Genomic DNA, 21,940 nt, shown 5'->3' with positions numbered 1-21,940 from the left:
CATTGTCACTAGGACTGACACCGCTGTCCGCGTTCGTGCTCATGCCCAGGTATTTCACTGGACATACTGCTGAAAGGGAACTGTTGGGTCACGCACTTGAATGTCTCATTTATTTAGTATTTATTTTTGCCAGGAAAATGATTTTAATTTAATAAGCGATGTAAAAATAACCAGCGGCTGCTGTCATGGTAACTGCCTGTTTTGTCTGTCGGCAGGTGCACACGCACACTTGAGAAGCATGTGCTTCCTTCGTACACACACCTTCACCTGAGGAAACAAATTCCAGTTCCTCCCATAACATGCTTTAAACGTCACCAGAGCAGTTGCGGTTGTGTGGGGACACTTCTGCCCCTTAAGGCATCTCACTTACGAGTCATGACACTTAGAATGTTCCTTTCTGTTCTTCAATTAACGTTTGGGCGGGTCCTCCCATGGAGGATATTCACTCCATCCCAAGCCCTCTGGGTTAGCTGCACTTCTCAGGGTCCTTATCCTGCGTGTGGGGGACAGCATGTCCCTGTTATCCTTCATGTGGGGGACAGCGTGTCCCCGTCATCCTGGGTGTGGGGGACGGCGTGTCCCTATCATCCTGCGTGTGGGGGACGGCGTGTCCCTGTCATCCTGTGTGTGGGGGATGGCATGTCCCCGTCATCCTGCGTTGTGGGGGACGGTGTGTCCCCGTCATCCTGCGTTGTGGGGGATGGTGTGTCCCTGTCATCCTGCGTGTGGGGGATGGTGTGTCCCCATCATCCTGCGTTGTGGGGGATGGCGTGTCCCCGTCATCCTGCGTGTGGGGGATGGTGTGTCCCCATCATCCTGCATTGTGGGGGACGGTGTGTCCCCATCATCCTCCGTGTGGGGGACGGTGTGTCCCCATCATCCTCCGTGTGGGGGACAGTGTGTCCCCATCATCCTCCGTGTGGGGGACAGTGTGTCCCTGTCAGCGGCGTGCTCTACTGAGGATTGTGTCAGTGGGATCCCCCCAGTGGGGCTGCCCTTGACGCCCTACTTCTAAACGTCTCCGAGGGTCTTGGGGTCCAAGAGGACTAAGCATCTATTAGTGAGGTGACTTTTTATTAAAAACTGTCAGAGAAAGGAGTGCGTTGCGTCAGGCCCCCAGTTAATGAGAGCTGGTCGTGCTCAGGCACCGTTCTTAGGCATCAGGGCTCTCGCACAGGCTGCCATTCTTAATCATATTTTAATTTTCAAATAGATTGCTTTCATTATCCTTTCATTTACAGTAGCCCGTGTGCATCACTGCTCATTAATGCTTGTCAGCCGTGCACCGTGCTGCCTTCCTGGGAGCCATGGCGGCAGAGCCGTCATTAGGGAAGACCTGTGTTGGTTTACAGGAATGACCATTTTCTTGTTGAGAAAAACACCTAGAGACTTGCTGAAATGGTCTTTTTGATGGAAACGCTTGAAGGCCATGCGAGGGCTGTGGCTGTCCTTGACTTTGACCTGCTGAGGGGCTCCCTGGCTCCAAGCGGCCCCTTCGTCTGTCAGAAGGGTGATGGGCTGGCAGCGGCTGGAGGACGTTCTCTCGGGTACCGTCAGCGCCTCCAGCGTGGGACCAAAGTAAGTTGTTTTTGTGAAAGCACATTTTAAAAAAACACATCTCAGCACCCCAAGAGCTGATCTTATCTAAACTGGAAAGCAATGTATTTTCAAAGTTAAGTGATGAGGCCTTCCGCTGGATTTGCTTGTTTCTGATGACTTTTGGGCGTTGATGACATGTTCCAGCCTATGTACCCCTGGACCGCATCGGACGGTGGGGTTCGGAACGCAGGCCTGTCCGCGACGCCAGCTCCTTCCCACCGCGGTGGCTTCACGGTGGGGGGCTGCTCTCAGCCCTCGGGGCTCCACTGAGGTTCTGTAGCCTGGAGACACTGGCGCACGTCCTCCTGTCGCTCCTTGCGGTCGGGGCGTCTCTCTCTCGTTCGGCTTCTCACTTGCTCGCTAAGTTTTTTATCGTTCTTAAAAAATTTTCATAACACACATGTGACACAAAACTGTCCATCTTACCCATTTCAAGAGCACAATTCAGGGGCACCGAGTACATGCACATTGTGCTGCCATCACCTCCCTCATCTCCAGAACTTTCCATCTTCCCAAATAAACTCCATCCCCATGAAACACGCACACCCTCCCCCAGCCCCTGGGAACCTCTGTCCTACTCTCCTGTGAGTCTCACTCCTCTAGGGACTGCCCATGAGTGGGATCCCACAGGGTCTGTCCTTGCGCGCCTGGATGAGTCACTGAGCGCGTCCTGCAGGTGCGTGGTGTCACAGCACGTGTCCCAGTGTCCTTCCTGTTAGGGCCGGGTCCCCTCGCAGTGTGTGGATGGGCCGCGTTTTGCTTGTCCATTCATCCGTCATGGGCACTTGGGTTGCTTCCTGCCTCTGAAAAGCGCTGCATGAACACGGACGTGCAGACACCCCATCAGGTCCCTGCTTTCGATTTCCGTAAACTCTTAGGGAGTCATTTCCATGCGCTGAGCACTGTGGAAAGTGGGGCTCGCTTTCCCCATGAGAAGGAGGCGTGTGGGCAGGGGCTGCATCCAGAGTGCAGGGCTCGCTGGGCCCTGGAGGGCAGAGGGACAGGGACGGGTGCCCAAGGTGCTTCTGGCCCACAGCAGGTGGGTGCATCACATTGGAAGTGGTGCGAGGGGGCTGATGCAAACAGGAGTGGGGGCCTCCCTGTGCCCCTTACCTGTGCCATGCACGGCGGGCTCACCGCGGGCTGAGGGAACCGAGACCGTGGCTGTGGTGCCTCAAGACACCGGAGCTTCAGTCGCCAGGGAAACCCATTTGCCTCCTGGATTTGGTAGTTTGCTTCCTGGGTGCTGGCAGGACACGGCGCATCTCGGGTGCCTGACGCCGTTCTCCAAGCGCAAGTGTCTGGCTGCTCACCCTGAAAGCACGCAGACTCACAGGGCCCCCCAGGCTTTCGGGGACATGGACGGCCACCGGCAGAGGGCCAGAGTGGGGACCCTGAGGCGAGGCTCTCTCTCCCCTGGCAGGCCCACGTCTGAGGAGACTGCACCTCCCCCGGGCCTGGGCCCCCTCTGTGCCCACTCCTGGTCCTGCCTCCCCCTCCCACCAGCTCCAGACAGGGATGAAATGAGGGGGGACAGGGCCTTGGGTCCACGATAGGCGCAGGGGTGTCCTTCTGAGGTCTTGCCAGGAGCGGGCCCTGCGGTGCCCCAGCCTGCTGGGGGCTCAGCTGTGTTCACTCCTGGCTGGCGGGCACATGTCTGGGTGGTCGGAAGGTGGGACCTCAATTCTGAGGACGCGCCTTCAGTGTGGGAGAGCGGAGGGGGTGGTGTGGGGTGGGGGGAAGGAGGAGAGGGACCCCGACACTGAACCTGGGAGGAACAAGCCCCCGCCTGTCCCCCTCCCCGGAGGGGAAGGTGGGTGAGGTGCTCTTCAGCTGGTGAGTAAGAACGGGTGCAGAGGCAGTGATGGACGGCTGTGTTTGAGTCACTGTCACCGTGCAGATAAGACGAAGGCTAACAGGTTCCCTCTCCCCTCATCCACATAATGTGCCATTTTCGTTCAGTGCTGCTTACAGCCCTCAGTGCCAGCCTTTCTGTTCTCCTCTGAATAGTCAGTGGAACGTTCTGGGCGATAAGAGGAGCGGCCTCGGTTACTTGGCAACGGGCTGGAGCAGAGGGCTGCTGATGGGGAGATTAGCTGCCAGAGATAAACCGCCTTCGTCCTTGCGCAGCTTATCTGTGCGTCCACAGCAGACTGCACCAAACAGCTCCAGCAAACGCAGTTTGCTGAGTGCCTGGAGCCGGTCTTGGGCGGGTCCCCATCCCCTCTCCCCTGTCCCTCACCTGGAGGAGCCTGGCTTCTCAGCAGTGGCCAGACCTGGTGGCCGCAGGTGGCATCCTGGTGCCGAGAGGGGTGTCTATAGCTGGGGCACGGGTGGGGGCAGACGCCCCCAGGCAGGCAGCTCAGTTTCTCAGGACCTCAGTGTCCTGCTCTGCAAAACGAAAGGGCCTGAATAAATTACATGCTGCTATCCTCTTCATCTCTCAGTAAAAATCCGGATTATTCCAGAAACTGTGGGTTGTGATCTGTTGACCTGCTGCTGGGAGGCTGTCAGCTGTAAGGGGGCGAGCGTCTGGCAGGCGGCCGGACCGGGGCCCATCATTTTGGGAAGAGAGGAGGAGGACAGGCAGGACGGCGCTGCTCGCGTCGGAGAGAAGCGGTTCAGGAAGGTTAATGTCTCCATTTGGAAATCTATTACTGCTCGCACCTAAAACATTTAGATCCAAGTGATTGAAGCCGCGGCTGATAATATTAAGAGGCGAGTTTTCTTTGCAGGAAAGGCTAAGCGCTCGGGGGCTCAGGTGCGATTCGTTTTTGCCAATCAATATTGTGCTCAGGACCGCCGCCCCTCCCGGGAAGCTCTGGGGCCCAGAACTTTCTATTCCAGACACTTCAGCTGCCAGACCTGGTCCCCAGGGGTCAGAAGTCAATAGAGCTTAAGTGCAGCCGGGATGGACGGCCTGTCGCATAGACCTAATCCGGCTTCATTCTCAGGGAGCTGTTCTGATGGCTGAGCAGACGTTTCTGGGAGATGCCCCTCAGGGCCGACTGCACGGTGCCAGAGCCTGGTGGACGCAGCTTGGGGCAGCGCCCAGGCCGAAGCAAGTGCACTTCTCAGCCCTGAGGTTTGGGGCCACGTGCTAGCCGCCCTCCACCGCCTGAGTTCAGGCCCTGCTGCTGACCCTTTCACGGGGGCCATGAGGGGGGGCTGTGCAGGTCCTCATCTGCCAGGAGTGAGTGCCCGTGCGGGGGCAGCCTCTGTGGGGACCGGAGGGGCTGTGGAGCCCCCACTGGCCTGAGGCACCCACCAAGGTGCTGGCTCTGCCCTCAGCAGCTGTGAGGGCCGCCCTCCTGAGAGCCATCTGCTCCATAAAAGTGTGATGCCCACGGGGTTCCCCAAAAGTGCAGTTTGCAGATATTTAATGGGGAACTGGGTCCAGGAGGCTGGTTCCAGTGTGGTGTGGTTGTCCTCGAAGGGACTTCCACACACAGGTTGCACCGCTCGCCCCCAAGTGGCTCCGGCGAAAGCCTGCTGACCCGCCTGTCCCGTGGAGATGTGCCAGGAGGAGGGGCCGGGCCGCCAGCCGCCAAGGGAGGCTGGACAAAGTCCGTCCGTGTGGCCCGAGGAGCGAGCAGGTCAGCAGCCCAGAGTCGTCCGCCTCCTGGCCCGGCCGCCTGCAGCCCTGTGCATTTCAGGAGCCCTTGGTTTAAAGATGCTCTCAGGAGGCAGAACGCAGGCCCCACACAGCTCACTGAGCACCTTTGTTCCCAGAGGGGTCTGCGCGTTGTCCTCTGACTGCCTGAGATGGACCAGGGTGAGGACACCCAAAGCACAGCTCGCTGAGGCCTGAGAGCCGAGCGCCCTGCTGCGTACACCAGTCTGGTGACAGCATCGTCTCTCAGCCGTGGGCTCCCAGCGCCCTCAGCGTGACCCCCGACTGGTGAGAGACACGTGTAAACAGAGGGGCTCTCAGGAAGGCCGACGTCCAGTAGGAGGGCGCGGAAGCCGGTGTGAGGTTTCTCACCGCGAGTCTCAGGTTCCGCTGCGTTCCAGCCTCTTGAGCCCTCTTACGGTGCCACCCGCGTGCTCCCTGCGTCTCATACTCTGTGCCTTCAGCTTGTCACGTGTATCAAAGTCGAGCTAAAAGGCAAGCACCGCCTCCGGCGTCCAACCTCTCCTCTCTTCCTGGGGGTTATCTGGGCCTCATTCCAGAGCGAGCAAAGGCTGCTTTTCCATGTTTGCAACGCAATGCCCAGTTCCTGCATACATTTCAGCCAGCACTCCAAAGAGTTTCCTGTATTACATTCCAGGGAGTGTAATTAGCATTCAAAACCCAGATGCACAGAGTTGGGAGAATCATTTGACAGTGAAACGTGTAACTGTTTTCGTGGAGGAGACACATTGTGTTAGTGCAAACATGAAACAGCCCCACTTTCACTGTCACTGGAGCCGACGCTCCCGTGGACCGAGAGCCCCAGCGATACACCTGCCCAGCTGCGTGCTTTCCAGTTACGTCCAGCTGTGGACGCCAGTGCTCCCCAGGCTGGCGTGGAAGAGTCACCTGAGTCCCTCACACAGCCCGTGCACAAGGCACGTGCTTTTAAATTGTTTGCTTTTTCAAAAAACCACGTTTGTCTTGATGCTTTACCTAGATCGTTAGTTTCTTACGAGGCAGCAGGGTCCTTACAGCTCCTGGTTCTCTCCAGACACCTAGGGCGTCATCCGTGACACATAGGAACTGTCAGGTGCTCTGCCTCTCACGGGACTTCCCTGGAGACACCAAGGCAGCTGAGCAGCGAAGAATGTCCCCGTCCCTCATCTGGTCCTCAGCCACGCGCTGGGTGTCCTCTCCTCCCCGACTCGAGCCCCCAGGGGCTGACTTTTCCTGGATGTGGGCTCAGGCGGTCACGCTGATGAAGGCTCTTGTGACCAAGACTTACATTCGGAACGGTGGGTCCCGCTGCCCGCACCCTGGCCAGGTGCTGTCACAGCCGCACAGGAGAGGCGGCATGACGGTGCTAACGAGCGTGCGGGCTCTGGAGCCAGCCTGCCACTTCCTGTGTCACCCACAGCAAGTCCCCCCCACCCCCATCCGGGCTCTGGTTTTCCCAACAGGGAAGGGGACTGCGGCAGCTCAGACCACTGAGGCGGTTGTAGGAAAAACTGAGCTGAGTGTCAGAATGGTGCCTGGCGTCGTGGCCGTTGCAGCTGTTCACTCTGATTTTGAGACCTGACATACACGGGACCATAGGGCTTTGTGATGTGGCTTCAGAACAAGATGTTGCATCACTGCAGTGTAGCTATGACGACCACATTTTCTACGTCAGAAACCGGGTCCCACCTTCTGAGGGGGAGATCGTGCTCAGGGTGTCGATGGCCAGAGGGCCGAGGGGGCCCCTTTGGAAGGTCGCCGGCAGGACGCCCGGCACTGCAGAGCAGCTGCGGGCTCTGGGACTTGGGCACGTTCTGTGCCTGAGCTCCCGGCGTGTCCGGCGGTGCAGGTGGTATGGTGGTGTGCGTGGGGGTGGGCAGGACTTACTGAGTTACTCTGAGTAAAATGCTGAGAAAAGTGCTTGGGACCTAACGCTCCACGAGCCGGTCAGCTTTGCTCTTACTCTGTCGTCACGGTTGTCCCCACACGGTGTTGCTGACCGTGCATGGCGGTGCCTGGCACCCCCTGCCCTGCCTGGCCACTCGGCTGGGGCTTCGGAGCCAAGTTTGCCCCCAGACTTCATCATGTCCTTTGGATGGTGGGAGACATGAGCCCTGATGTCACAGAAGCGGGGGAGTGCTGTCACCTCCTGAGCCTGAGGACCGAGGTTGGTCCCGGCCACCCGGTGCACGGGCGCCCGAGGCAGGGGCCTGGAGTCACGTTCCCTGAGAACAGACACGACTTGGCAGCATCACTGCAGGAATGCATGTGGAGGCTGTTTTGTCATTTCAAAGAGAACTTTTCTCCCTCTCTGGAGAATTCTTTTCAACAGGGTAGTGATTCTGGGCTGACATCACGTTTCCTTCTCCAGAAATCTCTGGGCAGGATTTATTCCTGCAGCTGCGCCCCTGGGGCTCTGGGGGCAGTGGGTTCCTCCCCCCACGCCTGTAGTGTGACAGGCCCTCTGGGACAGGCCCTACCGGGCACTGCGGCAGGAGCCAGGCTTCCCTGGGCAGCCTCCACCTGGAGGGAGGAGCAGGAGAAAGACGGGTCCTCAGGGGACCCCACAAGGGGAGCCGGGAAAGACTGACAGGGTGGTCAGCTTGGTGCAGCAGGACACGGGGGGATGGAGCTCCCCAAGCTGGGCTGTACGGTGGGTGCAGGTGGCTGTCTGCAGATGGGGGTGCCCTTGGCCTGGTGCGGACTCTGCAGATGGAGGTGCCCTTGGCCTGGTGCAGACCCTGCAGATGGGGGGGGTGCCCTCGGCCTGGTGCGGACTCTGCAGATGGGGGGTGTCCTCGGCCTGGTGTGGATTCTGCAGATGGGGGGGGTGCCCTCGGCCTGGTGCAGACTCTGCAGAAGGGGGTGCCCTCGGCCTGGTGCGGACTCTGCAGATGGGGGGGTGCCCTCGGCCTGGTGCAGACTCTGCAGATGGGGGTGCCCTCGGCCTACCGTGGACCCTGCAGATGGGGCTGCAGACCCCTGGCTGGCTTCACTTCTCTGGGGCAGAGGGCACCTACTGTATCAGGAAGCCCCAGGCAGACACCTTCCTGGGGGGCTGTTTACTAATGTGGGCTCGGTGCAGACAGGCGTCTGTGTCGAGGCCCCTCCGTACGGCCTGTGCACCTCCTCCACGGTGACAACCAGCCTGCAGGGTGTGAGGGGCCCCTCTAATCCAGGGAGGGTCGAGGGACAGGTGTCCTCTGCCCCGTCGTGCCGAGCCTGTGCTCTGAGAATCACTGGGTCCGTCCCCACAGCCCTTCATGTCGGTGTGTCTTCATCTCCAGGGGTCGGCGGGCTGTGCCGTGAGTCCGGTCCACTCAGCCTGGGACGAGGGCTGCCGGGTGCGTGTGGCGCCCATGTGGGAGATGCTTGCCACGCCTATGAGACAGGCAGCACCGTGGGGACAGTCTGGGGGCTGCATGCCACTCTTCTCAGTGACTGCGTGTGTGAGTGTGTCGTGTGAGTGTACGAGTGTCGTGTGAGTGTGCAAGAGTGAGTGTGTGCACGTGTGAATGTGCGTGTGTGTGTGTCCCACTCCCCCACCTCCCTAGGATGCAGCGTCCCCACCTCTTCCCTGGAGTTGGCACTGGGGACACTTGTGACTCTCTCAGGTTTGCCAGGCACCTTATCCTGAGCTGCACCGAGCTCGCCTGTGCCCGTCCTGAGAGGGTGCGGCACTGCAAAGAGGCGGCCACCAGGGGTCACTGTTGCTTCTCCATCCTGGCCACCCCTGGGGGGCGGTGAGTGAGTGTGAGGGGAACCGATTGGGCCGGTGAGCGCTTACCTGCTGCAGGTACAGACCTGGAGTGGGGACCCGGGTCCCCCTGAAAGCATGCTTGGCTGTGTGCTGTTTCTGAGCCGGTTACACTTGGGATGCCCAGGAGGCCTGTGGTCAAATCCGCGATCACTTCCTGTGTTTTCTGAGCTGCTTCAGACACACCGCCGTTGTCCCTTTTGTCCCTCGGGTCGGCTGGCGACTTCCCAGGGCGAGTGAATGCGTTTGGCGCCCACCGTGTACAGTGTTGTGGGAACTGCTGTTTCTGCGATTATGGAAAGAAGCGAGGTGAGCCCCCTAGGCCTGCTCCTACTCTCGCGGGGAGCTCTGCACGTAGCCACTTAGCTTCACGTCTGTCCCTGCCTGGTGACTACTCTGAAGCCACCGTCGGCACACCCTCATTGGCAAAGACTTTGCAGTTGTGGCACCTTTTCTGCCTGTCTCTTCTTGCTCCAATATCAAGAGCATTGTTCTCGAGGTGTCCGGGTAGCCAAGGTAACACGATTACACATGCATGTCACTTCCATGAATAAACTGTTTACACAAGTTACTGGCCAGGCGTGAGCACGGCGGTAACCCCTGAGCCTCCCTAAGGGAACCGCCCCACTCGGAAAACCCAGGGGAAGTGATCACATTATATTTATCCTTCCCCCAACGTCATTATCTCTTCCCAAAGAGGTAGTGAAGAAATGTAAAAAGGACACAAAAAATATAAAAACTGGTAAAAGTGTAGAAAAGGAAGAAAGAGGATGAAACATCACAGGTGCAAAGAAAATGGTTCCTTCACCAAAATAAATGCCACGGGAGCCACTAGAGGCTGCACGAGCAGGAAGTTCCGGAAGTTGCTGTGAGCTGGCCAGTGGCCCGGGGGTGGTGTGGTGGGTCCTGACCTGGGGCCCAGGGTCCCTGCCGTGGGTCTCCATGATAGACGTGCGGCAACACTGAGGGACATTTCTCAGCAGGTGCACAACTAGGTTCCGTAGGCATTTTTTTCTCAGTGTCCTTTCACGTGACCTGAGACGGTCACCGAGGGGACTGAGCAAGCAGCTCTGACGAGCAGAGCCCGAGGCGCAGGTGTTAAGCCCAGGGCTGCCTGGTGGCCTGACCAGCTGGTTCCGGGCCGCTCTGAGTGGCCGTCCCTGAGGGACACAGCACCCCGAGAGTGTCCGAGCATGAGGTCCCTCCCCAGAACAGAGCCCCTCAGGACCGCCTCCCATGTGTGGGCTGGGAAAGGACGCGCTGGGGGAGCCCCAGGCCCTGAGCCTACGGGGGGTCGGGGGGGGCGTGCAGTGCCCGGGAGGAAGGGGAGACCGGCCCTCACCTTCAGTGTCTGCCCTCGCACCCTGCGTGGTCTCAGCAATCTGTCACTGGTCCTTCGTCCAGCCGGGCCATCAGCTGGGGGTTGAAGACTCCTACGTTTAGGTGAGGTTCCAGCAAGTTAGGGTTCTAGCTAATGATCTTACAAATTTCTGCGGGTGTCTCAGTTTTCGTTCAGACAAGTGGGAAAACACCCGTTAATCAGGCACAAACTCTTACTTGACCCACAGCGGCTGCAGAGCACGGTGTCAGGTGCTGTGGGAATGGGGGGGTCAGAGGATGGGGTTGAGACGCCTGCTGTCCGGGAGCTCACGCTGCCCCTGGGGTGCGAGGCGTGAGGGGTGTGGGTGCGAGGAGGGTCTCGTGTGCACGTGGGGACCATGTGAGAGCATGTGCGTGTGCATGTGTGTGTACTCACGTGTGGTGAGGGGCCAGGGGACACGCGCAGTTCCACAGATGAAGGGAGAAGTGATTTGGGCCTGAGCTGGCCCAGCAGCCGGGCGCTGCGGCAGGCCTGCATCCGTGTTCAGGGGACAGTGATGTTTGTGAGTGAATAGGGGACAAACGAATGGACAAGATAAGCAAGCTGTTGTTTTCACATTCTTCCAGAAATCGGCAAACCCCTGTCAGTGTTCTCTTCCCAGTGGAAGAAAGCCACCGCCCACTTCTGGGTGACTGTGAATAGAATCATCTCTAAACAGAGCTGTGGGTCCGCAGAGCCTCTGGTGGGTGATGCACCGTCAGCTGGGAGGTCGCCGTCACTTCCTCAGGGCTGCGCACGTCCTCCACTTGCGGTCTTCAGAGCCGTCCACTCTCGTCCCAGAGGCAGTGGGGACCCGGCTTTCTGCTCTGCACACTAAAGGGGGAATTGCCATTTCAGAAACCGGGACTTGGGGACAGCCTCAGAAAGCACTTTCTTTGTTCACCCTGTTTTGGGACTTTTAACTCCATGCCGTGTGTGTGTGTGTGTGTGTGTGTGTGTGTGTGTGTGTGTGTGGCTGCGTGGTCACTGTCCACAGGTCTGGGAGGTGACGTCCCCCGGAAGGACACAGTCGCGCTCCCGTGGGGGCCTGGGCAGTGAGGGCTTGTGGCCTGTGGCCGTCAGGGGAACCTGCTGTTGCCCTGACCTTCCTGTGACGCTGGCCGGCTTTGTTCCTGCTTCGGAGACACGCCTTCTGGGCCGTCTTGCAGAACCTCCCCCTGACCGCAGAGCCCTCTGTGCCACGGCCACGTGGAGGGGCCGTCCCGCAGCTGGCCCCACCGGCACTGTCGGTGCCTCTGAAAAGGCTGTGGGTCTGTCTGGTTCCCCGTCCCCAGGCCGCCACCCTCGCAGAGCCTCCCTCCTCTCTGACAAACCACAAGCCCCGCCTGCTGGGCCTCGGCACCCCGGCAGCTCCTGGGACCTCGGGTTGGGTGTGACCTTCCCAGCTTGCCCCGTGCTGCAGCTCTGTCCCCTGAGTCCCTGAGCTCCGGTGACCGGGTGCTTCCCTCCCTCCACAGGCTGCCCCCACCTGGCTGTCCTCCCAGCCAGCCCTGTTGGATGAGGAGCCCCTTTGTGCTGTCCACGGAGCCTGTCCTTCTGTCACCGCATCACAACTAAGAGTGAATAACTCGTGTGTCATTAGCTGCCCGTCTGTGCCACGCGCCTGTGCCCTGTGTCCGTGTGTGTCCCCTGGCGGCTGTTCTGTCCGTCCATCCAGAGGGATGTTAAAGCAGCTGCGCCTCTCTTGAGGTCAGGGTGTGAAGCAGGTTCGGGGACAGGAAATGGGTAGCGTGTGCTGACGAGAGTGCACAGCCTTGCAGAGGAAACAGACGGCAGCGAGGTTGCATGCTGAGGGCCAATGGGAACCTGTCTCCAGCAGCTCGCAGCAGTACCTGTTCCCAGGTGATCGGTGACATTGCGACAGCAGTGCCCTTGGGCTCCAGTACGATTGTCAGGCAGACAAATGTTAGAGGGCTGCGTGTATGTGTGTGCACACGGATATGCACATCCATGTAGACATGTGGTGCGTATAAACAACACACACATATGTATGTAGACACATGTATACAACCACAGACTCACACAGTAACACACATGTAACAACACATGCACATGCATACACACACAAACACAGCACATGTATGCACACTACAATACACACATGTAGACACACGCACATAAGCAACACAAACAGAGAGAAGTAACTTACTTGGAACGTTCCCAGTAGATAGGAGATGCCCTTGGCCGTTTTCCCTGTGAAAACCCGAGGATTTGGGGGCCCTGAGGCAGGTGCTTCTCCGGTGGTGGCCCCTGGAGCCGAGCAGGCCGCTTGCTGACGAGGCTCCAGCCCAGGAGCCTGGTTTTTCCTCCCGTTCATCTGCTGACCCTCCTACGGCCTCAGTTTTCTCATCCGTAACACGTGGGGTCTGACCGTCTCAATGCTCCTTCTAGCCCAGGTTCTGCTTTCAATATATTTCTCCTTGAAAAGTAAAACGGACTGTGCAGGTGCATTCTAGAGAGCCCTTCGTTTTCCCTCCCTCTTCCTCCTCCCGAGTCCTTGCCCCACAGCAGCCAGCGCCACAGGGACACTTACTGTCTGTGTACTCGCCGAGCGGCCTGCATTTGGCTGGGTGGTGACAGTGGGGACAGGGCCCTGCTGAGAACTGTCACTGGCGTAACTCCGGGTGTATGTAGCCACTGCACGAATGTGGGTGAGCCTGAGCCGGGGTGGTGCCTGGGAGCCCAGCGTGACAGGGACGAGCGGCAGGGTCTCCATGGCTGTAGTGCGCCTGCTCCCGGCAGCATGTCCTCCCAGCTCCTCTGGGCTTTGCCAAGTCCCTAGAATCCACGTGAGGCGTGTGGTTCTTATGGTGACTTTACGCTACCACACGGCGCCATCCGCCTGAAGCATCTGTGGTGTCAGCCCAGCACTGACCGGCAAATGTGCGTCTGCAGGTGAAACTCGCTGCATCCGAGTGGCTTTCTTTAGTGACACTGGGAGATTGGGACCTTTGTGAACAACGCAGGAAGCGTGTCCCTCCGTCCCAGCCTGAACCTGCAGATGGCCGCCCTGTGCGAAGAGGCGCGGGTCCCTGAATCAGGGTTTCATGTGTCGGGAAGGCGGTAATTCGAACGTTTGTGTACCCCAGGAAGCTCGTCTCAAAGTGAACAGTTGGCCGAATAAAGGCGATTGGGGCCTGAACGCGTTGGAGGGTGTGGTGTGAGAGGCTGAGCAGAGCCTGCATCACAGACAAACGGAGGAGGCCGGGTGGACTGGCCCCCACGGACACCTCCCTGTCCCCAGCACCTGTCCTGTGCTGAGTTCTCAGAAGGGCCCGGGTCCTGCCCGGCTGGCAGCCCCCTCCTCCCCAGGCTGCCCTCGGGAAGGTGCATCCATGGGCCTCCTGGCTTCTGCGAGCCAATACCTATACCTCCTGCTGTTCTGTTTCACACAGGAAAACCGCCATGAATGTTCCTGACTTTTGTGTCACTGGATTGTCAGAAGCAAAGCTTCGTATCAAAAATGTGAAAGCCGGGCCGGCCGAGTGGCATGATGGTTAAGAGCTGGCTTGGGACACCAGAGGGCCCCGGTTCGGATCCCACATATGAGGGCCAGTGACACTGCCCTCCACAGCTAAGATGCTGAACAACAGCTCAACCTGGAGCTGGGTTGCCGTGAGTCGCCGGCAACGGCGTAGACTGCAGCCCCTGCTGCAGTGGGTTGCCATGGGCTACCGTGTGTAGCCAGCAGCCAGCGTGTATAGCCAGCAGCCACAGTGAGTGGCCAGCAGCCACCGTGAGTGACCGTCCAGAAGCCAGCGACTGATCCGCCTCGCCCGGGAAGAGCGCAATGATGGTGCCAACTTGGGCCAGTGAAGTGACGTCCTCCACAACTAGACTGAAGAACAAAAAGGACAGCAACTTGTCTGTTCCCTTTCCCCCAATTCCCCAATAAAAATCTTAAAAAACAAAACAAAACAAAACACAAAAACAACCAAAAATGTGAAAGCCAGGCCAGGGAATCGCAGGAAATGAGGAGTTGGGGGGATGGGGCGGGAACGACCGCACTGGATCCCGTTTTCTCCTGCGTTGCCTGTGCCGTGAGGTTTATGTGACTCAGCCCTTGCCCCCCGATGCTGAATGCTGAGAGCTCTGTGGGGACTTTCTGAATCAGCGTCCAGCCTCAGCACAGTCAGGATCATTGCGAGGACCGGTGTCTTCTCTCCCTCCTGTCTGAAATGAGACATCACCTTCTCTTTTCTGCCTCCTTTCCTCACAGATGGGGTGTTTGGAAGATGCCAGAAGGTCCCGGCGCTCGACATGTACCGCTACGAGGTTCCGCCGGGGGTCCTGCAGCACCTGGCCGCCACCCTGCAGAAGCTTTCCCGCACAGGTAGGAGGCTGGGCCCTCACCATCACACCAGGCTAGAGGCCGGAGGGGACGTGTCCGGTGAGGCAGGGGCCCTCAGCAAAGGCGTGGCTTCTCTAAGCCCACAAGCCTCCTAGGCAGCGGGGGACTGGAAGGGGACAAGCTAGCGGGGTCCGGTGGGCGGGGGCGCTGCGGGCAGGCCTGGGCAGGAGCTCCGGGGCTTGGGGCCTGGCGCTTGGTGGTGGCCCCGGTTTGTCGACTGAGCCGAGCCGGAAGCCCCAACGTGATGGCTGTGCTTGGGACAGTGGAGAGCACGCAGAGGTCATGGGCAGAGTGCCCTGGGCGGTGGGTGCTCATCTCCACAGACCATCCAAACCCATCCTGGTCGACCTGGGAGAATCTGTCCCCGCCCACTGTTGTTCTGCAAATTTTGCCTCTCTGTTTAGTCATGGGAGATTCCTGGTACTTGTTGGCTTCCTAGGGCGCTAAGATAATTTAACCAATTGCAATAATCTAAAAATTATCATATGTAACTATTAATCATTTAGGGTACATCTGTCTTTTCTTAGATTGAGGGGGGAGCCCTATGGTCAGGCTCCACGTGATTACGGCCCAGACAAGGGCCGACGCAGCCTGGAGCTGGAGGGTGAGTCCGCGTGTCCTGGTCAGGACCTAAAGGGCATCACCAGGGGCCAGGCCTGGCGGTGAGGGACCAGGGAGCCGCCCAGCTCTCGGTCGCCACGCGCCCACGGGGCTTGTGAATGGCGCATAAAGAAAACGTCTGGTCCCACGTTTGGGAAACTGCCTGCTCTGTTCCTCCTTCTGGGTGTTCGAGGTTGGCTTCTTAAGCACCGGAAAGTTCCGCAGCGAAGAATTATGTGGATTCATTCCGTCCGAGTCCTGGGACCGAGGCACCCTTTCTCCCCAGACCAGGTGCAGGGAGGGGCAGTCAGGAGCCGAGCCGCCGGGAGCCTGCGTCTGGTCAGTGACGGGGTTGGTTATACTGGGGGCTGCTGTCTGTGCACCTGGCACCTGAGGTCTGCGGAGGGGACGATGGGTACAAAACAGGACGTCAAGGACAGGAGGACGGCAGCCCACGTCCGCTCTCATGACAGAAGCCGGCCCCTCTTCAGGGAGCCCGAGAAGCTGGGGGGCCGGGAGGCAGGGGGTCAGCGGCAGGAGCTGCCGCTGAGAGCGAGTGGCCAGGGAGACAGTGAGCTGAGAGCGGCTGGGGCCCCAGCACCTCGTTCCGGGAATCGAATCACGTCTCCTGGCAACTTGGGGGCCCAATGTCCAGTGTGCAGTCTCCACAAAGCCCAAAAGCAGTTTCTTCAAAGAAGGGGAGCCATCGGCAGAGGATGCCATGTGTTTGCCCCCAGGTCCTAAGGGTCTGCGCTGGGACTGACCTTCAGGGGCCCTGAAGGCTCCCGACAGCACCCCGCCTGCCCCCGCCTCTGACACGCAGCCATCTCACCCGTGCGTGTGGAAGGGCTGCTCCTTCCTGTCGGAGGTCCTGTCAGCAGAATGTCATCGTGTGCACATGTCCTGTGGGAAGGACAGATGACTGAGGCCCCTGAGGACTAGACAATGACAGGGCTGGAGAGCTGGTCGCCTCGGGTGGAGGGGTGCTGCTGGCATCACAGGCCCCCCAGGCGAAGCCCACGTAACCTCGTCAGCAGGAGGGGCAAGGGTGCTTCTGCCCTGGTGAAATTTTAGGGTCTGTGTCCCAGCTTTGTCAGGAACCTATATGGCGCCGCCCCATTTTCACACCCCTTTCCTCTCTGTGCCCCGACTGTAACCAGGACCCGTGAAGCTGGGGTTCGGTTCACGTCACAGTTCGATTCCTCGGGGGTTTGGTGTTCAGAGTGAGTTTGAGACACACGGAGCTGGTTCATTCATGGCGGTGGTTGAACACGGAGGCAAATACGCTTTTTAATCAAAAGATTTATTTTTAGAGCGTTTCCACATTTACAGAAAGGTCGAGCTGAAAGAGCAGAATTTCAGTTGTCCCCTCACCCCGCCCCCCGGAGGAGTTCCTTATTATTCACATCTCGCGTTAGCATGGGACATTTGCTGCGATTAATGAGTCAGTATTGACACATTATAAATTAGCACCCATGGTTTATGTTAGGGTTACTTTTTATTTTGTACATTCTATGGGTTTTGACAAATGTGCAAGGACACAGACCCAGCATCAGTGTCACACGGAGCGGTTTCCTGGCCCTAAACGCCGACTACCCCACCCCCAGCCCCTGGCCACCCCGACCTTCCTACTGTCTTTGGTTTCGTCTTTTCTAGGACATCATATAGTTGCAATCATCCAGTGCGTGGCCTTTTCAGACTGGCTTCTGTCACTTATGATACAACGTGCACATAAGGCTCCTCCGTGTCTTTTCATGGCTGGGAGCGCGTTGCTTTTAGGTGCTGGGCACGGTCTCATGGTCGGGATGGACCGCAGTTTATTTATCCATCGCCCACTGAGGGGCGTCTTGGCTGTTCTGTGTCCTGGCGATTATGAGTGAAGCTGCTGTAAACATCCTCTGCAGGTTTTGTGTGGACATAGTTTTCAGCGCCTTTGGGTAAATTCCAAGGAGCACGATTGCTGGGTCGTGTGGTGAGAGTGCGTTTAGTTCTGTAAGAAACCAAAACCACCAAACTGTTTCCAGAGGCGGGCGGCGGGAGGGGGTGACTGAGCTTCTTCGTGACCGTTTCTTTGCCGGGTGTGTGTGGACAGTCAGTAAGGGCTGCCGTGAAGTCCAATTAAACCAAATATTTTGAAACGTTTTATGAATATCAGTATTTCCAAATATTTAATATATTTATTTCAATACTCTGTCCCCACCTTATGACGGCTGTTACCAGATCATACACCTATTTTTTCCAGTGGGGATTATTGCAAAGTTTCTGCTCCGTTGGTTAGGTCTGTGCATCAGGCCAAACACCAGAAAAACAACCATTTTCCAAGAGATGTGGATGTGTTCTCCACATGATGGTGACAGCGATGCTAAAATGCACCTGGGCCCTCCTGACAGGTGTTCCCGTGAAGCCTCGGTGCGATGGACCCCAGACTGTCCACTGTCACCGTCCCTACCACTGACATGGCAGCACTCAGACCCCAGGTTTTGTCAGGACGATGAGGCTCCAAGGACAAAGGCTGTTGACTAACCACAGCGGTTTTTCCGCACTGTCACCCTTCCGGGTCGTAAATGTGCTGAAGACCCCTACTGCCTCCTCCTGGGGGGGCGGGGAGCAGGTGAGGGTGGCCGTGAGGATGCAGACTCTGGGCTGCTGGCCTGAGGTTTGCCCTGGAACCGTCCTTGTTATGAATGTCCCATGTGGCTGTCACTCAGAACCTGGGCTGTCACCGCCTTCACACCCACCAGCACACGTACACACGTACACACGTGAACACACACTCACTCATAGGCACACCTGTGCACAGTGCACAGCCACACACCCGTGTGCACACCCACGGATCACACATGTACACGCACGTGTACATATCACGTGCACATGCTCACATACACATGCTCACACGTGCAAACATACGTGTGTGTACCCACACTGCTTTGGGTCCCTCATCTGACCCTAGTTGCCGACAGTGCCGTGTCACGTGGAACTTATCCTCTGATTCCTCAGCCCGGCCACCCACTCGCTGCCTCACGTTTTCCGCCCTGGTCATGACAGGCTCACGGGTGGGTGGCAGCCCCGAGGTGCTGGGGGCCTGTGTCTCCCCTGAGGAGCCTTCTGTCCTGCTGCTTCCCGAGCTCGGTTCTGTGACACAATGGTTTAAGAACGAGCTTGTCCAGAAGCCCTGCAGTCACCACGCCCAGGTCACCCTGTGGGGCGGCTGCCGGGAAGCCGTCCAGGACAGACAGCGACTCCCCGCCACCAAGAGCCGCCTCACGAAGGAGGGAAAGTGGGGTTTAACGGGGGACTTCCTTCTTTAACACAAATATACTCATCAAGGCATAAAGTCTGTTTGCTGTATTTACACTCGTGTCTCCTGCAGGCAGCATAGTTTCATGGGTGGACACATTGTTCTCTTATGGATTAAATAAAAAAAATACATTTCACTTCTGACAAGCCATGAAAATTCAGCATTTAAGTGTCACTCATCGGCACGCAATTTGCTGTCCTGAAAACAGCTATGGATTTATGTCCTGGCAGGGCTCTCCTGACGTATTGAGCTATATGTCAAAAGCAAAAAGCAAGAAAGCAAAAAAAAAAAAAAAAATCTAACACAATGTCCTAACTCCTAAAAAAAGAATAAGAAGAAACCCCAGCGACATGGGGTGGACACAGACAGTGTCGGCCACTGTGGCCGCGGCCCGGGCTGGTGCCCGCTGTGTCCCTCAGTTTCCCTCCTGGGGGATCGTCGGCCTGCCGCCCACCTATGCTTCCTCACCTGGCTTCTCCTGTGTGAACACCCCCGTGCCCTGGGAAACCAGGGCCCTTCCTCCTTGCTGATGTCCGTCTGGGTTCCCTGCCCCAAACCTCAGGCGATGCGTGCCCGCCGGGATGCAGGGAGCTGTGCACACACTGCATTCTGTTTGGTGGGACCGGCATTTCAGAGCTGCTGAAACCCAGAAGCAAATAGAGGCCACGCTGCAGTGACGTTGGATCTGGGGTAAGCTGGACACCCCAACTCAACCAAAATTAGGGATCAAGGCGGAAATAACCCACTAGGATGGGGCAGATAGAGGCAGAGAAGCAGCAGGTAAAAGAATCAGACCCTGAGAATTAGAAATAACAGACTAGGAGGCACGAGGCGACCTGCTCACTGTGTAAAATAATAAGGAAACAATGCAAGTAACAATAAAAATACACCCGGATGAAAAAGGAACGACAGAATAAAAATACTAGAAATTCTCAAAATGGAAAATGTGGTCATTCAAACAGGATACTCAGCACAGATTAGGTAGCTGCTTAGACACAATGAAGAGAGGGTTACTGAGCAGGAATACAGATCTGAGGAGACTTGAGGGATCTGAGGGGACGTGAGAGACGGAGACATGCAGGAGCAGGCAGGCAGGAGCAGGCAGGCGGGAGAAAAGGCCGGGGGTGGGGGGGGCAAGTGACGTCACACACAAATTCGCAAAGAAGAGAGAGAGTGCAGGAGGGGCAGCCTTTGCCTGACCTGCCAGACATCTCCCTGAAGGGGGAGGTGAGCTCCCAGCAGGACACTCCAAAATAAATACCCAAGTCTTCTGACGGTCACAGTGGCCCTGCAGGGGACCCGCACCTGAGAGGACTTAGGAACAGCCACAGAGAAAAGACAGGACACTGAGGAAAGAATGATATTTGAAAAGCAGCTTTTCAACAGTAATAAAGGCTGAAATGGCCGTCACCTGGAATTGTATGACCACAAAAGCTGTAATTAAAAGAAAAGGGAAACATTACAAATAAGTGGAAACTGACTTACCCACTAGTAGACATCACAGAAGGAACTTTGAAAGCCAATCATCGTTAAAAATTTAATATACCTAAATTTTCAAAAAGTTATTTTACAAATCCAGCAAGCGTCGCCTGCATTCTATGTGGGAAATCCAGTGTGATCACAGCCGCCCAACTGCGCGATGCCCGGTGTAGGATGCCTCCTGCAGACAGGGAGACAGGGAGACAGTGCGTGGTCATGGAGCCCAGTGTCAGCTTGGGCACGTCGCATGCTGCGGTCGTGGAGCATCCTCTGCTTTGCAGAGCCTCCATGGGACTCACTGACCCCGTCTCCCGTTTGGGAAGAGTCCCCGGAACCGGGGTTTTCTGTCCGGGTCCATATTTGCTTGTATGTCTCCTTATTGGCACTAAAGGACCCTCCTTACTGTGGGTTTTGCAATCAAAGGATAAATGAGAGGTCTTGAGAAGAAAACCTGACCCGTTCCAAGACACCCATTTTCTGTGTCTCTAAACAAGGAGGAAGAATGGCCAAGGGGTGCTCACGGGATGTGGGTGGAGGGCTGCTGAACTCAGAGGAGATGTAATATTGGGCTGTCGGAAAAGTCTTGATGCATTTTTGCAACAAAAAACATAGAAAAAAGATGTCATGACTTTTCCGACCACCCAGTAATATCCCCAGCGAGGGGACTTGGTGCTCTCCGCCTTCCTGAGGCGCTCGGGGCAGGTTTCCTTTGAGCGAAGAGCTCCCTGGCGCATTTCAGAAATGGTTTCCAGATTATTGACACAGGACAGACACGCTGACTGCCAAAGAGTTAGCAGCTACTTCTAATGTTGGTGCCTGTGAAATGGAGAGAAACAGCCCTGTGGTTAGAACAGAAAACGGGATCGGTGTTTAAAGCTCTGTATTGCTGCAGCTCCGAGGAGCCAGGATGCCAGCAGACGCTGCCCGCTTCCATGCCTGCCCCTGGGGACTGAACCTGAGACCGGCTTACTGTGCACATTGCATTTTCACCATTCTCTCTTAAGGAGCAGGGTGGCCAGGAAGACCTATGTCTTTGGCTGTGAAGGTCTCGTATTTTCTGAGATGCTCAAGGACCTCCAGGACGCTGGCCCCTCCCACTGCCTGGCCGCTCAAGCCTGGCCGTCTCTTCATTCTGTCTGTGAAGCCACAGGCCCCGGGAGCCCGTGTGCCCACAGACTACACAGTTGGCCCCATTGCAGCCACAAAAAGACAGTTGGTCAGAAGATAAATCACACAAAGTCATCTTTCTGTGTATTTAATTGTCTAACCACCTCAAACGTGGCATCTGATTATGTGCCAAAGTTGACAATGTGATGATTTGAAAGCTTGGACCAGACATCAGTGGACAAACATGTTATCATGAAATTAGTGCCGAAGAGACAGGGTTTAGTGGATGCTGTGCAGCCCAGTTCTCAGCCGGGAGAGTGAGCTGAACGGGTAGATGTGTTAGCAGCCCAGGTTCCGGTCCCCTGAGCGCTGGTTTCCTGCCTGGTCCTCTCTGGTCCCGCCCGCCTGCCCCAGGCCCGTGCGGTCACAAGCCTCCCTCCAGTGGGTTCATCCGCACGGCACAGGCCCTGCAGCTGCGCCTCTGATGCTGCAATTTGTCTTTTGGAGCTGGTGGCTGGGAGTCACGTGACTTATTCTCAAGGCAAAGTAGGTGCAGAAAACGGAACTCTGTCATCCCGAGCTGGGGTGCAGTTAGCTGACACCAGAGCGAACCTTTAATCTACATGGAAAACTTACTGCAAGTGTAGGAACCAGAAATGAAAACAAGGACGTCCCACGCAATTTCATCAATTTGGGGCAAACCAAAGTCTTTCTTATTCAGGGTCACATTTTTGTCTTGGAGAAAATGCTTAGAT

At 57.1% G+C, this 21,940-nt stretch overlaps 1 protein-coding gene across 3 annotated transcripts in view; it reads left to right on the top strand.

The window, feature by feature from the left end:
* PTPRN2 (protein tyrosine phosphatase receptor type N2) overlaps nt 1-21,940 on the top strand; it is a 363,220-nt gene that overhangs the window by 41,902 nt on the left and 299,378 nt on the right. For all 3 annotated transcript variants that reach the window (XM_019659095.1, XM_019659096.1, XM_019659094.1), the window contains exon 2: nt 14,570-14,683. In XM_019659095.1, the coding sequence (XP_019514640.1) occupies nt 14,611-14,683 (73 nt within the window). In that variant the 5' untranslated portion in view covers nt 14,570-14,610. The remainder of the gene's footprint in view (nt 1-14,569; nt 14,684-21,940) is intronic.

The sequence above is a fragment of the Hipposideros armiger genome, unplaced genomic scaffold (genome assembly GCF_001890085.2).
Source record: "Hipposideros armiger isolate ML-2016 unplaced genomic scaffold, ASM189008v1 scaffold_295, whole genome shotgun sequence".
Classification (NCBI taxonomy): domain Eukaryota; kingdom Metazoa; phylum Chordata; class Mammalia; order Chiroptera; family Hipposideridae; genus Hipposideros; species Hipposideros armiger.
This window is presented reverse-complemented; position numbering and strand designations above follow the sequence as displayed.